General features: G+C 41.3%; 1 protein-coding gene across 3 annotated transcripts in view; it reads right to left on the bottom strand.

Moving 5' to 3' along the window:
* The window catches only part of DHX32 (DEAH-box helicase 32 (putative)), a 50,760-nt gene that overhangs the window by 33,436 nt on the left and 2,300 nt on the right, over positions 1-15,024 (bottom strand). The window contains exons 2-4 of one of the 3 annotated variants that reach the window (XM_073884676.1): positions 12,194-12,222; positions 2,860-3,385; positions 1,891-2,112 (exon numbers count right to left, since the gene is read on the bottom strand). In XM_073884676.1, coding sequence (XP_073740777.1) covers positions 1,891-2,112; positions 2,860-3,141 — 504 coding nt within the window. In that variant the 5' untranslated portion in view covers positions 3,142-3,385; positions 12,194-12,222. The remainder of the gene's footprint in view (positions 1-1,890; positions 2,113-2,859; positions 3,386-12,193; positions 12,223-15,024) is intronic. The other 2 variants (XM_025880010.2, XM_073884677.1) reach the window with 2 other exon arrangements.

Raw genomic sequence — 15,024 nt, 5'->3', positions numbered from 1 at the left:
TTTTTTTTAAGTGAAACACTGATTTTTTTTTATTCCAATGTGTAAAAACTCTTGAAAATATTTAACAGAGATTTATACAAAAATGCTCATCAGGGGGCACCCAGGTGGCTCAGTCGGTTAAGTGTCTGACTCTTCAGCTCAGGTCTTGATCTCAGGGTTGTGAGTTCAAGCCTTGCATTGGGCTCTATGCCTACTTTAAAAAACAAAACAAACAAACAAAAAACAACCAAAAATGCTCATCACAACACTGCTGGAATAGCCAAACACTGGAAGCAACCCAAGTGCCCATCATCAGGAGAATGGATATATAAACTGGTATATTCTCACAATGGGATGTCATTAAAAGGAAAAACAAAGGATGCCCAGCTATAAAGCATCAGAATCATCCGTGGTTCTCAAAGCATGGTTTCAAGACCACCAGCATTAGCATCACCTGCAGGTTTGTTAATCACCCAAGCTCTCTTCCCCATACCTACTGGATTAGAAACTGAGGTAGGGTGGGGGGTGGAGTGGCAAGTCGGTTCTGGAAGGCTTCCAGGTGAGTCTGATTGACAAGTTAGAGCATCACTATTATGGCTGAATGTCAGTAACACCTGGGCAAGACAAGCTGGTCTCAGAAGAACACAATATGTTCATTTAATAGTGAAAAACTGGCTAACCAAAATAATAGCGTTTTTAACCAAAAAACACGGTGAAGCTATAAAGAAAAGCAAGAAATGATTAATACAAGTTAGTTTGTGGAGGAAGGAGGATAAAGTACGGGGAAGGGCCACACAGACAGCCTCTGAGAATAACAGTGTCTTATTTCTTAGGCAGTGGGTACAGGAATCTCCCCACAGCTTTTTTTTTTAAGATTTTATTTATTTGACAGAGAGAGAGAGATAGCGAGAGCAGGAACACAAGCAGGGGGAGTGGGAGAGGGAGAAGCAGACTCCCCGCTGAGCAGGGAGCCCGATGCGGGGCTCGATCCCAGGACCCTGGGATCATGACCTGAGCCGAAGGCAGACGCTTAACCGACTGAGCCACCCAGGCGCCCCTCCCCACAGCTTTTAAATGCTGGGGGAAGACAGTGACTTTACGATGAAGAACAAGACAATCACCACCTTACCAAGTTATCAAATTTAATTAACATCAGGGGAGAAATCTTATTATGCCTCCTGATAGGATGCACCGAGGAGGACACCAGGGCACTTGCGTGATCTTCCTGCTGCAAATGCGTAACTAGAATCTAATCCTAAGGAAATGTCAGACAGGCTCAAACTGAGGGATGTTGTACAAAACACCTAGCGGTACTCCTCAGAAATGTCAAGGTCATGAAGGACAAGGAAAAACTGAGCAGCTGTTTCAGAGGAGAGGTGACGAAAGAGAAATGGAAATTACATGCAATGTAATTTGGATTGGGTTCTAGACCAGAAAAATACTTTATTATAAAGGACACTAGTAGGAAGTGATGAAATTTGAATACCTGTACATTAGGTAATCATGAAATGTCAATTCTACATTCCTGACTTTGAAAATTACAGTATGGCTGTGCCCTGTTTTTAGTAAATACTTACTTGAAGTATTTGGAGGCAAAGGGCATCATATCATTAACTTTTAAAGAGTTCAGAATAAAAACTGTACATGTCTGTGTGTGTGCATGTGTGCATGGAAAGAGAGAGAATGATAAAGCAAATGTAAAATATTAACACTTAGGAAAGCTGGGTGAACAACGTATGGAAAATCTTTTGTCCTATTTTTGCAACTTTTCCTAAGTCTGAATTATTGCAAAATAACAACTTCAAATGATTTTTAACTTGCCATTTGTCCACAGAAACCAGGAATATTATACCCAGTTTTCAACAGTAGCTTCTTGCTGACAAAGCAAAAGCATTCATTGTAACAACTCACTGTAACAAATAACAATTCAGAGCAAACGCTCCACACCGGCAGCTCTAAGAAAAACCACCTATTGTCCATCCTTCCTCTCTTCAAGTTAGAACAAGTAAGCCTCAGAGGTAACAAATAACCTGAACGTGGTAATGTACAGTAGAAAGTATTCTTGGAATTGCAGCTTAGGAAGTTGTGTGACATTACACAGATTATCAAATCCCTCTGGGCCAGTTTCATCATCTGAAAAATGAAGGCGTTCTGTCAGATTATCTTTATGGTCCACTCTAATTCTTACATTGCAAGAATCCATACATGAATTTCGTAATAAAAATACTGCTTGCTTTAGAATTTAAAAACCAAAATAAAGATACTACTAAAATCAAATCTAGAAGTTCAGGTATAAGAGTAGCCTGGACATTATGTTTTCATTAACTACCCTAATTCTATCCTCCATACTAGATTCCAAAATGTAGGACCTTGAGCCAGTATGATATTTGACCACTCACTTATTTCTTACAGTCTGGAAAATAAAAATTTTCTCTGCTGTTGAATTTCTGTGATTTAACCAGCTTCACCCTGAAGCATGACCAAATACCTCGCCGATCATCAGACTGCTGGGCACATGAACATGACAATTAATCCCCAAACCTGTGGCAGGCAAATAACACCTATCATATCCTTTAAATGTAATACAAGCCATGAAATAATTTGAACGGATTTTTATCTAGCATTTTAGAGAAAATTTACTGGCACACTAAACACAATATCCCCATAGGTATAATTAACTGTTATTCAGCTGGCTTTAAGAAATAAAACTAGGAACGTAACTTAATTGTTGTGCCTGAATCGCTAATGCTCTTTTTTGTTCTGTTTTGTTTTTTTTTGGTTTAGATATCACTATTAAAACTGAACACTGACTTTGCACTTATTTAAGTAATAAAAAAGTACAATACATAAAGCAAATGGTATTTCGTAATGCCTACTCACCTGAGAGCTCTTGCCACATCTGGCATCTCCTGAAACGATCACAATTTGATTCTGAAGCAGATTCTCCATAAAGGAGTATTTCTCTTTCCATATTGGAAGATCTTCCCTCTCTTTTAGAAGTTTGTAATAACGCGACGAATATGGCAGTCCATCAAAAGGGTTAAGTTCCAAATCCTCACAAGCCAAAACCCCCTCCTCATCCCCATCACTGGAATCCAGGGACTCGGGGAAGTAGCGTTTCTCAGAGGCAGAGCCTGGGCATCGCAGTCCCTGCTCTTCCATCCTGTCCAAGAGTGAGCTTAAGTAGCCGGCATCCTACAGTCAAGCTGTTCCTACAAAAAGCCACTGCAAACAGCGCTGAGAGTCTACGGATACAAACTTGAGCGCCTCAATCGCTAAGACTTCAGCTCAAAGTCTTAGCAAGTTAATTCCTTAGATCTGCATCCGGTCTTCTTTGCTGTGTTGCCTCTGGTACCGGCTCACGTAAGCACTCTTCTGCACGTTAAATGACTGGCCACACACCACCCTACAAACACACGAACATAAGAAGGAAAATCAGGTACACATAGGAGACGCTCAAAAGAAAAAGCACAGGCCTTCAAAACAAAAGCGTTAACGGGCTTTTTTCTGCGAGCTGGTTATTGCCTGTCATTTCTGCTGCCTCTTCGAAAGACTAGGAGTAATTCAGGCTAGCTCTTCAAGTTTGGTCAGCTGCAATTTTCTCCTGGCCAGCTTGGGGACAGTTCCACACTGGACCTGGTGCTCTCGACAGCGAGCCGGGGATGTGGTGGCTGTGAAGCTCTATCACATGGTCTCTAACCCCATGACAAAAGAGATGCTGGATCCTGTAACGGGGAAAACTGTTGAAGGCCAGTGAGTCTTCCCCTAACCTGGTTACAGGACAGTCTATTTTGTTTTAATTAAGAAACCCTCTAGCTTAAAGGAGAATGTTTTTAAAAACTTCATTTAGATTTGCTTATGCCAGTCTACAATGACAGGTGAGGGAAGTGGATTTATTTTTTTTTTCCCTTTGGAGGCTATAGCTAGCTTTTATTAATAAGGTCTTTTGTTTGTTTAATCAAACCAGAAGCCTCAAGCATATTTCTTGAGATTCCAGGGTCTTGATCCCAAAATATCTAATTCAAGCGACAACAGAAGAAAACATTTATTTATTTTTAAAGATTTCATTTATCTATTTATTTGAGAGAGAGAGAGAGAGAGCAAGTTGGGGGGAGGGGGCAGAGGAGAGGGAGAAGCACAGTCCGCGCTGAGCAGGGAGCCCAACATGAGGCTCGATCCCAGGACCCCAAGATCATGACCTGAGTTGAAGGCAGATGCTTAACTGACTGAGCTACGCAGGCGCCCGGAAAATATTTATTTTAAATGAAGAGAAACTACCCAAGCAAGGGCAAATTTACACCAGTAACTTATTCCCTACAAGTCAGGTAAGTGATCTTTCAATCCTGATTTTTTAAAATCCAATCAATATTGCTGGGAATAAGCCCCTTTCACATTAACCAGGTGAAAACTAAAAATACAGAGAAACTCAAGTAAAAAAGAACAAAGCATAATCTGTAACTCATGATATTGTCAAATTACTCTTTTTACAGCACCTCATTTATTTAACTATCGCTTTAGATGGTTAGTTGGCTCACAGGGCTAGCTCCTTATCCTAGGTAATAAAAAAAAAAAAAAGGCTTCTTCACTGTTCAAGCCAGGCCCCAGGGAAACACTCACACGCTCAAGAAACACTTGTTGAGTGCCTCCTCAGGGCTTCAGTTAATAACACATGTAAGGATACTTTGAGGTCAGGACCAAGACTTTACAAACTCACACACAAATAGGCCAAAAGAGGGAGAAATGAATAACCAGAGGGATGGGAGAAAGGATGTTTAAGCTCCTCAAAGGTAGGGTTCTTCAAAAGTCATTCTGAAAGTTGTTTCAAAATTAGAATGGTGTAATAACACAAATGTAGTATGGATTAACATCACAGCTCTTTGCTGCTCCCATGGGTGAGACCAGATCCACAGAACAGCTCCAAGAAACACGCTGGCTTGAGATCACAGGACAAGATGACTTTAAGAAGTTATCTAAGAATCAGAAAATTCCACTGCTTAAGAGAAGTTAACATTTGGTTTTATATTCAATTTTTCCTTTATTCTGATTAGAATCCCTTCTAGAGGTTCTCATTCTACAGGTAAATTGCTGTTATTATGATCAATGATTGCCATAGGTACCATTTCTGAACTGTTTTACCTAAAAAAACACAGCTATTATTTTTACCAAATAAACACCCTTGAAATGTTTTTCTTAGTTTTATCATACTCCCTAAAGGTGCAATAATCTTGTAATTAAAGTAAAATCTTATTTATAAAGTATAGACCACTTTGAACCATCAGGAAAGAGCCGAGTTTTCTGAACAGTCATCTTTCTAGAGATGGAAGCGTCACCTGGCCCCTTCACCACACACACGTACACTGTACGGCTCCATCACCCACTTCTCTGTTAGGCTGGATTAAAGATGGCCACACATGCTCTGTCACTGCTCCCCTGGAGAGGTGGAGTCTACTTCCTCTCCCCTTCGTCTGGGCTGGCCCTGCGAATCACTACAATCCAAAGAATACAGTGAAGTGATGCTGAACCACTTCCAAGGCATTCACATGCCTGAAACACTCCCTCTTGGAGCCAGCTGTCGTTCTGTGAGACACCCAGGCCACAGGGCGAGGCTACTGGGCAGAGACCAAAACTGGGCTTCCTCTGGCAGAAAGCACAGACATGCCACGTGGGTTAAGCCACAGAAGATGGTTCTAGCCAGGTCAAGTCTCCAGATGACCACGGCCCAGCCAACACAACACCCAGCAAAAGCAGCACCCACAGCCACCCAGTCAACCCAAAGAACCGTGAGAGGGAACACACGGTCACCGCTTCTGGAAGCTACTACGTTCCAGGGTGTTGGTCTTGGCAGCAACAGATAACCAGACCTCTCTGCCTACTAAAATGATCTAATTTTCTCTTCGTGACTCAGGGTCACCATTACATCAGTTCCTAAACAGAATGATGTCCTCAGACTCCCTTGAAGTGTCCAGGGATCAAAGGCCAGACTGGTCTGGAGCCCCGCTTTTCCTCAGGGATTCTATACCCACGTCACACTGTGGTCCGTGTGCTTACCTAGTGGAGCCCTCCTCTGATTTTCTGACCTGCTCTCCTACCCAGCATGTTAGAAACCAGTTAGGCTTGTTGGACAGAAATACTTGTAAAGGTTGAGGCCTCAAAGGGCTCTATATTGAATCCAGTGAGTCTGAGGGGCAGCGCTATGAAGTTCGTGATGATCTATTTTCATGACTCAGAGGGACTTTCTGTTGTTCGATGGTTTGAGTCCCAGATTTAGAGGGGGCAGTGGTGGAGTTTTCACGATAGACAACAGCTCTCCACATTTATTCTGCTACTGGTGTGACCCATGTCAGTATTTTCTTAGAGGTAATTAAATACATACAAGAGATCCATGTTTTGGCCTTTGGCAAATTTAGTAGTACCAGTAAGGGAAAACAAATATGGTAGGTGACATGCCACTCGAAATAAAATTTAATAAGAATTGTTCTGTTAGCAGTATCAGCTACATTCCACTACAAGAACCTGAAAGGTTGGTATTTGCTCCTTCTCAAAGCTTTCTTCCATATAAATTGTAGACTGCATAATTTGTCAAGGACTGCCCTTTGAAGTGAGTCTATTACAACTTTTAAATGAGCATTTATGAAAAATAATATAGATCTAATGTAACATGAAACTACCTCAACAAGAAAGAATCAGAAGTTGATGTAAGATGAGCTATGTCTTAGTCACTGCGATCCTTGGTTCTGGTGCAGTTAATTCTAGAAACACAGTTCACAGAAAAGGTAAAGTTTGCAAGGGATTAAGTAAAACAAGATTGTGAAATCTGTCCTGAGAAACTCTGGATTAGGTTTCGCTGTTTGATATTCCTCTTCTGCATTTTTCTCCATGTTCAATTTACCAACAATACATTCTTCACACCTATCAAGTTCTCAAATGTACAACGTGAGGACTTTGTGGAAATCAGACGGGGCCTGTGTGGTCTCCTGCAGTCTCACAGCTTTGATGCCTCCCATATGAGGACTCTCACTTGCATGTGCTGTCAATCCTCGCCCTGAACTTCAGTCTCATGTGTTCTACTACCGACTCATCACGTCCAACTTGGATATATAACAGGCATTTCAAACTCAGAATGCCCTAAACTGAGCTCCCGATATTTACCCCAAAGCCACAAACCTGGTCCTCCCAAGTCAATGACTTCCTTCCTTTCAATTGCTCAGACCAAAAAATCTGAAATTATTCTTGATTTTTCTTGATCTCAAATTCCACATCTGATCCTTCAATGGATGTACTAGGCAGAATCACAGCCTACAGAGATGTGCATGTCCTCCTCATCCCCGGAACCTGGGAATGAGTACTCTGAAGGCCAAAAGGGACTGAGGACGTCACCAAGTTAAAGCCCTCCAGCTAGGGAGACTATCCTGGTGAGTCCAATCTAATCTCGAGAGCCCTGAAATCAGACAACCTTTCCCAATTATAGTTAGAGGGCTGCAGTGTTGTTGGCTTTGAAGATGGAGGGAGGGCCATGAGCCAAGGAATGATGTGGGTGGCCCCTAAAAGCTGAAAAGACAAGGAAATGGGTTCTCTCCTAGAGTCTCCAGAAAGGAACACAGCCCTGCCAACCCCTTGATCTTAACCCAGTGAGAACCTTGATGGACTTCTACCCTACAAAACTGTAAGAGAATAAATAACCACTCGCTTTGCAGTGATTTGTTACAGGAGCAACAGAAAACAACCTGATCATGTCAGTTCTACTTTCAAAATACGTGGAGCACCACTGGGAGCAGCTGTTCCTCGGGATCACTGTGGCAGCCTCCTGACTGGCTTGATTTCACTCTTAGCCCTTCGCAACCCAGTTGCAGTGACCCTGTTAAAGTCAGCTCATGTTTCCTCTGCTCACAAGTCTCTACTGGCTTCCCACCTCATCTTACTCCAAGGAAAACCCCAAACACTTAACAGGATCAACAAGCTTGGAGGCTCTGGACTGGGCAACGGCTCTGGCCTCATTGCCAGCCACTCCCTCGCTCCTCACGCTTCTAGCCACGTGGCCCCCTGGACGTTCCAGACACCCCGGCACAGGCTGGCCTCGGGACTTTGAGCCTGCTCCTCTGTCTGAAATGTCCTTGCCTCGGGCATCCCAACGGCTAGCTCCCTTTCCTCGTTAACGGTTTTTATTAAATGTCAGCATGGTGAGGGCTTACTGGCCACCCTGTCTACACTTTGACCCACATGCCCCACAACCCAGACCCACTTCCTACTCTTTTCCTGCTTTGGTCTTTCCCCTTGACGCTCACCACAGGCCAACAAAGTATATATTTTACCTCTTGATCTTGCTTCTGGTTGGTGCCCTCCACCAGAAGGGGAACACCACGAGGCAGGGATTTGTGTCTCTTTTGCTCACTGCTGTCCACAACAGAGCCTGGCACATACTAAGCCTTTAATAAATACTTGTTGAGTGAATGATGTTGGCACTTCAGAGATATTTTTACTCAACTTCTGCAAGTTTGCCTAACACTGCGTCAGTGACAATGTCCTTTCAAACTCCTCAGGATTCAGTTCCTCCCCTTTCCCTAGTCCTTCACTTCATGCCGAGATGCTGGTGATGGCCTGCTGTCACTATGCTTCAGGACTTCTGTGACTTTGTGTCCCCTTTCATTAACGATAGGACAGACTCCTGCTATTCCTAAAGGCTCTGGCCTTAACTTCTGGGGAAATCCCAGATTCCAAAACTGAAATATTTGTATAGGTTCTTGGTTTGTCCTTCAATCAGACACCCAAACCACAGTTCACGCTTTTCTCAACATTAAAGCTGTTTTCTTCTTTCAGAAGAGTCATGGTGCAGAAACCACCAGAGCCGCACTGAGATCTGTCGGAGGCGCAGGCCACGCTTGCCCCAGGCCTCCGACCTTCCATAACCGATATGGACAAAGCAACGTCCTTACATACCAGGCAACTGCCCAATTATCTGTACTACCTTATTATCCTTTCCCTGTGTTTTTGGTCTCTCTGCTTAGACTGTTATTGGAGCAATACCCTCTTGGTAATTGCCACAGACTGAGCCCAAATATCGTGGGTACTTAATTAGCAATTAGAGGCTGAGGAGCTAATGACTGAATCACTTTCTGTTCTTTAGGGATTTTCCACTTTTAAGACTAACATCTGTCTGTTTTATGATAGATATTATTCATGATCTAATAGGTTTTCTCTATACTCAGGTTTTCTCATCTTCCATGCCTACACTTCTGGTCTTCTGTTTACTCACTCAGCCAGGACCTGAGCGCCCACTAAGTGTCCACCTTGCGAACAGGCCTGTGTCACAGAGAGAACAGCCAGGTCTGGGTCCTGTCCTCACGGAGCTTACTATTCACCGAGGCAGAGCAGGGGTGGGGATGGAGATCGTCTGCGACATGCGGTCTTACTCTCATGGTCAAGAAACTAGAAGAAGGAAGATGTGATGTGTGGCTGGTACATAAAAGGAGAGAGAAAGGTTCTGGTACAGATGAGCTCACAGAGCAGACAGGGCCAGATCACCAAAGGTATGCTAAAGAGACTGTGTTTTATTTTAAGTGCCATGGGTCTAACTTGCCCAGTCATTTCTTGATCAAAATTCTTATTTTTTACTCTTTTGCTTCTTTTTACAATTCTCCTCTTAGATTTGATATGTTGTAGTACTCTTTAATACTAAGAATTAGAATGTTCTTAAAGTCATTAGTGAAACAAGTTCTAGGAGAGCTGGTAACATTTTAAGGCAAATGGCAGGATGAAGCACATAGTGGGGTTATGAGCTGGCTTAGCAAGCCCGGCAAAAGATCATTTTCATGTACAAAAATTCTTAAGATTTATAAAAACTAAATAACATTTCTTGAGCATTTTAAATCATTTTCTGATAGGTCTATAAAAATAGTCTGTTCTATGATCCAATTCACAGCCAATCCCTTTTCATCTCCACTCTTTAGGGAAAGGGTTCTGGGGGAAAAGGAAACATGCACACACATATCTTGCCTTTTAAAAAAATTATTCTTTTTATAGGACTCCCAAATCTGTGTTGACACACTATTTGGCCAATGAATTTTTTCTTGAAGAATAAGTGCTAATTTGTATTGAAACTTTATAACTATTTTGGTATCTATTTAAGGTCTCCTCATATTCTGCACAGCAAATTATTTATTATTAAATATTTATATACAGGTTCAAACAGAATCAGTAATCTAAAAAAAAAAACCAAAACCTAAGGATGAGTCTTCTGTAAATACTAATCTTAAAAAGTTGTAGTTTTGTCATTTGTGTCCCCAAACTCAGTTATTCCCTAGTGTTGCAGATTTTTCAATCTCCTAGGAGAAACACTACCCTCCATAAAGTGAACTCTGATCTCTATTATGATAGTGTACTGTCCTGAAAAATAAAAAGTATTAATTCTGGCCATTTATGGGAACAGCTTAGCAAAAGGAGACATCTGTCTACGTGTAGCCTTTGGAACCACACTATAGGACTAATGCAAACACTCGCTACACGTACGCAACACATTTGTTCAGATTTTCACTTTGTCCTCTTGCTCTAGGTTCACCACAGACGTCATGAAGTCAAGATCCATTTCTGAGCCATCTTTACAACTTCTACAAAATAAGATATAGGGTTCTGCACAGACCATGTGATCAATAAATATTTGCTCAACTAATAAACAATATCCCTGTAACCCATAATTATAATGTTTAGAACAGAGAAGGTTAATGAGGCATTACAAGTGAATAATAACTGTCTTCAGGATAAAGGGCTATTATTTTTTAGAGAACAGGATCACCGATCCAACATTCCATGCCAATTCCATTCAAAATGCTTATTTGTGGCAACATAAAGAGCTTGCACTGAATGTAAATCAACTCATTGCTTCCTTCATTGAAGAAGTCTTGCTATTAAAAATGTCAGCTCAATGCAACAGTATGATTAGTGCCACAGTCCACATTCTGGCACAAGCTCCTTATCGCACTGCCAACCAGTAACAGTCTGTGGACTGGAACTGGTATGCAGATCACACTTCGAGAAGCATAGCTCTCTACTGCTACTAAAGTTGAACTGATAACAATAATGGTAATGATGATAATTCCACCAATTAGTCTTTATAGAGTGTGCTTATTGGGTGCCAGATGCTCTACGTACTTAAACACTTTGTATGGATTATTTCATTTAAACTCTTAAAGACCCCGTGAGGGTTTACTTTATTTCCCTTTTTCAAATGAGGAAATTTAAGCCTTCGGAGGTTTAGTTAATTTACCCAGCTTCTAATAGCTCATCTGTGGGAGAGCTGGTGCTTGAAGTCAAGCAGCCTGATCTCAGCTTAACCCCAGTTAAGTGTACAGTGTATGCCTAACTACACTGTACCATACCTCTTCCTGGCTGCATCAAAGAACACGGGCTCATGATGAAACACCGTGGGTTGAAGGAATACTTGATGCTATGGGACATGTCAGGCAGGGGTGGTCTGGAAGAAATACCATAAAGCAGAACAAGTGTAGCTCTCTTATGAAAAGAAAGACATTTGAGAATTTCTGAAAAACATGGCTGTAATCACCCACATGGCCTTACAGCCAAATATTTAATAGGTAAACTTTATCTCCCAGGCCTGTGATACTCTAACTGAAACAATAGGCTTATCATTACTAGGACTTTTAGAAGGTTACCCCGTAGTTTGCTTTTAATTGGCTCAGAGCTCCCCAAAGCACAACCTATTTGGTTTCTAGTATCTACTTAAAATCTTTCTTGAACAAGAAAAAAGTTCAGAATTTATTTTAAAAAAATCTTATCTCCAGCCTTTTAACAAGTGGACTTTTGATTTTAAGTAAGCAAATTATATAAGTAAAGCAAAAGTTGGCTTTTTAAAAACACTCAAATTTAAAAAATGATTCACCTTTAACTCAGTATCGGTTCATACCAAATACATCTGGAATAACCAATCTTGCACAATTAATTTAAGAATCCTACATTCCACTGGTAATTTAAATTTCTGTAGACTTATATACAGGAAGATCTCCCAAGCTCAACCAATACTTATGTATCATAATAACCTATCACTCCTCACATACCCATTTGTAAATCAAGGGTTTTATTAGACTTTCAAATGACTGGGCCATTCAGTGCTTTTCAATATTGTCTTGTTCTGTTTTACTGAAGAATATTCTAAAAACTAGTATTTGAGTAAGAGCAAAGTTAAAAAAGTTTGCTAAAATATTACCTTGGCAAATTGTTGAGATCCAGCAAAAGCTGAAATTCAAAGAAAAGGTTATTGTCAGTCTTCCTAGGAAGATAATAGTTATTTTACCTCCCACATTTATAAAGTGAACTTTCGCCCACCTTTTTGTAAAGACAGCATTTGTATGAGGCATCATCATAACTCCCGAAGCTACATTTTACTTGAATTATTGTTCCAAATGGAGATGGTGAAAAACCACAAATATCAGGAAATTTTCTTTCTTGTTAAGAAAGTCATGGGTAGTCATTTTGCAGTAACTTTAATAAAACAGTAACAGATTGATAAAGTATGTTGTGCATTCTATGGCAAGTGGAAGAAAATACAATTTCAGAGAATGCCAATGCACAAGGGCACAAGGCCCTCCAGAGCAGGGCTTCTGCTTCATTAATCTTTCCAGATTTTGAGCTGACCTTTTCAGCCACTCCTCCTCAGTCGCCTTGGGTTCTTCCACCACACCCACCTCCTCATGTCAAATAGCTGTGCACCCCATGGTCCTAGCCTTGACTCTCTTCTCATTCCACATAATCTCCCTGGAGAAAACTATTCATATTTTAACTTCAATTTCTGAAAGACTCAGGCTTCTTTCTTTAGTTCCTGACCCACATGTCTGACTCCTACTTAAGGGAAATCTCAATTTAGACAACAGGCATTTCAAATGAACTGAACTCATCATGGATGCATTTCTCACACTCCCTAAAAAGAAAAAGACTTCTTTCCTTCTCTTGTGTTCTGGATTTCGATAACTAACAGAACAATTCCCCCATCACCTGGGTGGTCATCCTTGGCTTTTCCCTCTTCTTCACCCCCTACAACACCAAGACCTGCCACTTGGACCCTCTCAGAGGCCCCTCCTCCCTGTTCCCCACCCTCCCAACCACCACACTTATTTTATCATTTCTTCATGGAATTACTACAAAATCTCCAGCTTGGTTTTTCTGCCTCAAGTTTTGGCTCTCCACCAATCCGTCATTCACACGCTGCCAGCGACCCCTTTCAAATGGAGAACCGATCACGTCACTGACCCAAATCCTTCTCATTACCTTCAAGATACAAATCTCACTCCTTTGGTTCTTTCTGATTTAATGCATATCTGCCTCCCAGCTTCACTTCCTTCTATGCTCTTCTATTAAGTTCCCTCTGCTCCAGCCACAATGGACTCCTTCTTAAGAGCTGTTCTCTCGTGCCTCTGTGCCTTTGCCCAGGAAGCCCTCACACACAATCCATCTGGTCATTTCCTATTCCCTTATGAAGACCAACCTCCAAGAAGTACCTGACACATTATGGATGCTCAATATGTGTTTGCTGTATGCCTGCAATAACAACCACCTACATTTACTTTACAATATACAAGATATTTTCACTCCTATCTATAATCACATTTCATTGATTTTGATTTTCACAACTCGACTGTTAGACAATCATTGCAGATCTTGTCATTCCCAGTTACCAATAAGGAATAGCTCCTGGCTTTCCAAAGTGGCATAGCTAGAAATTAATGCAATCATCCTTGACTAAAAGCCTGTCCTCTATTATTATCCTATTTAAATTATCAGGTATACACTGAAAACCCACTAAGAGCTAAAAGGAGTACTGGACTTAGTTCCTAAAATATTTAATCTAGGGCGCCTGGGTGGCTCAGTCGGTTAAGCGACTGCCTTCGGCTCAGGTCATGATCCTGGAGTCCCGGGATCGAGTCCCACATCGGGCTCCCTGCTCAGTAAGGGAGCCTGCTTCTCCCTCTGACCCTCCCCCCTCTCATGTACTCTCTCTCTCTCTCATTCTCTCTGTCTCAAATAAATAAATAAATAAAATCTTAAAAAAAAATATTTAATCTAATCAGAGGCACAGACCCATGCACATAAAGTGGGAGAAAACTCTACAAGAAAGTAGAGTACAGGGCTAGGTGCCAAACTGGGTAGTGTCCCCAGTAGGAGAGAGAGGCGCATTTATTTTGTGGGCATTAATCTAATCCTGGAAGACTTTCCAGATGCGGGGGCAGCAGCACGGTCCTGCAGCCCAATTATACTAAGAATGAGTAAAACGCTGAAAGAACATTCCTGGAGTCCAACAATTTCGAGCGCAGACCATTACAAATCTGGAGGACAAAGAGGAAACGAGGCAAAAATGGAAACTCGTTTTCTACCTTGACTCAACTCCTTATAAGTTTCAGAAAGTAGTGGAGAAAAAGAGAAAAAAGTACCCTCACTCTGGCAAAACAAAAAGTAAACAAAAATCCAGGAAACAAAAACAAAAACTTCCCCTGACTTCCATAAACACCCTATCAGTAGGATAGTAAGGCTAGGAAACAACACAGTCATTTGCTTTTCTTTCTTTTTCTTTTTTTTTTTAAATCATCCTACTTACATTAAATAATGTTAACTTTCTACCACAATTATTTTTACTTTGAATTCTGATGTGGCTAAGAGATTTAAGTAAGAAAAAGAAAGGCTATGTCGGTCCCTCCATTGCTACCTTATTCCCTGGTGATAGTGCTTTGGTTTGCTACTTTCATTAAGCACCAGCAAAGTAAATAATGTAATTATTCTATCTAATTTGATGAGCTTGGAGATTTTTTAAAAAATCATCAGGACTTTGTTTTTTACCTGACCATCAGTGACATCCTGAACATGCCAATGAAAAGAAAAAAAACACACACATGGTAGGAAATCCCCCAAAGAAGCAACCAATACGTTTGCCATTCATCTCAACCCCTATGCCATTAGCAACTTTCTGACCTCAGGATAGCTCCTCCAATAAGAAAGCTTATCCCTCTGGGGGGCCTGGGTGGCTCAGCTGGTTAAGCGACTGCCTTC

Source organism: Callorhinus ursinus, unplaced genomic scaffold (genome assembly GCF_003265705.2).
Source record: "Callorhinus ursinus isolate GAN/ISIS: 27379988/994484 unplaced genomic scaffold, GSC_fseal_2.0 scaffold58, whole genome shotgun sequence".
Lineage (NCBI taxonomy): Eukaryota > Metazoa > Chordata > Mammalia > Carnivora > Otariidae > Callorhinus > Callorhinus ursinus.
This window is presented reverse-complemented; position numbering and strand designations above follow the sequence as displayed.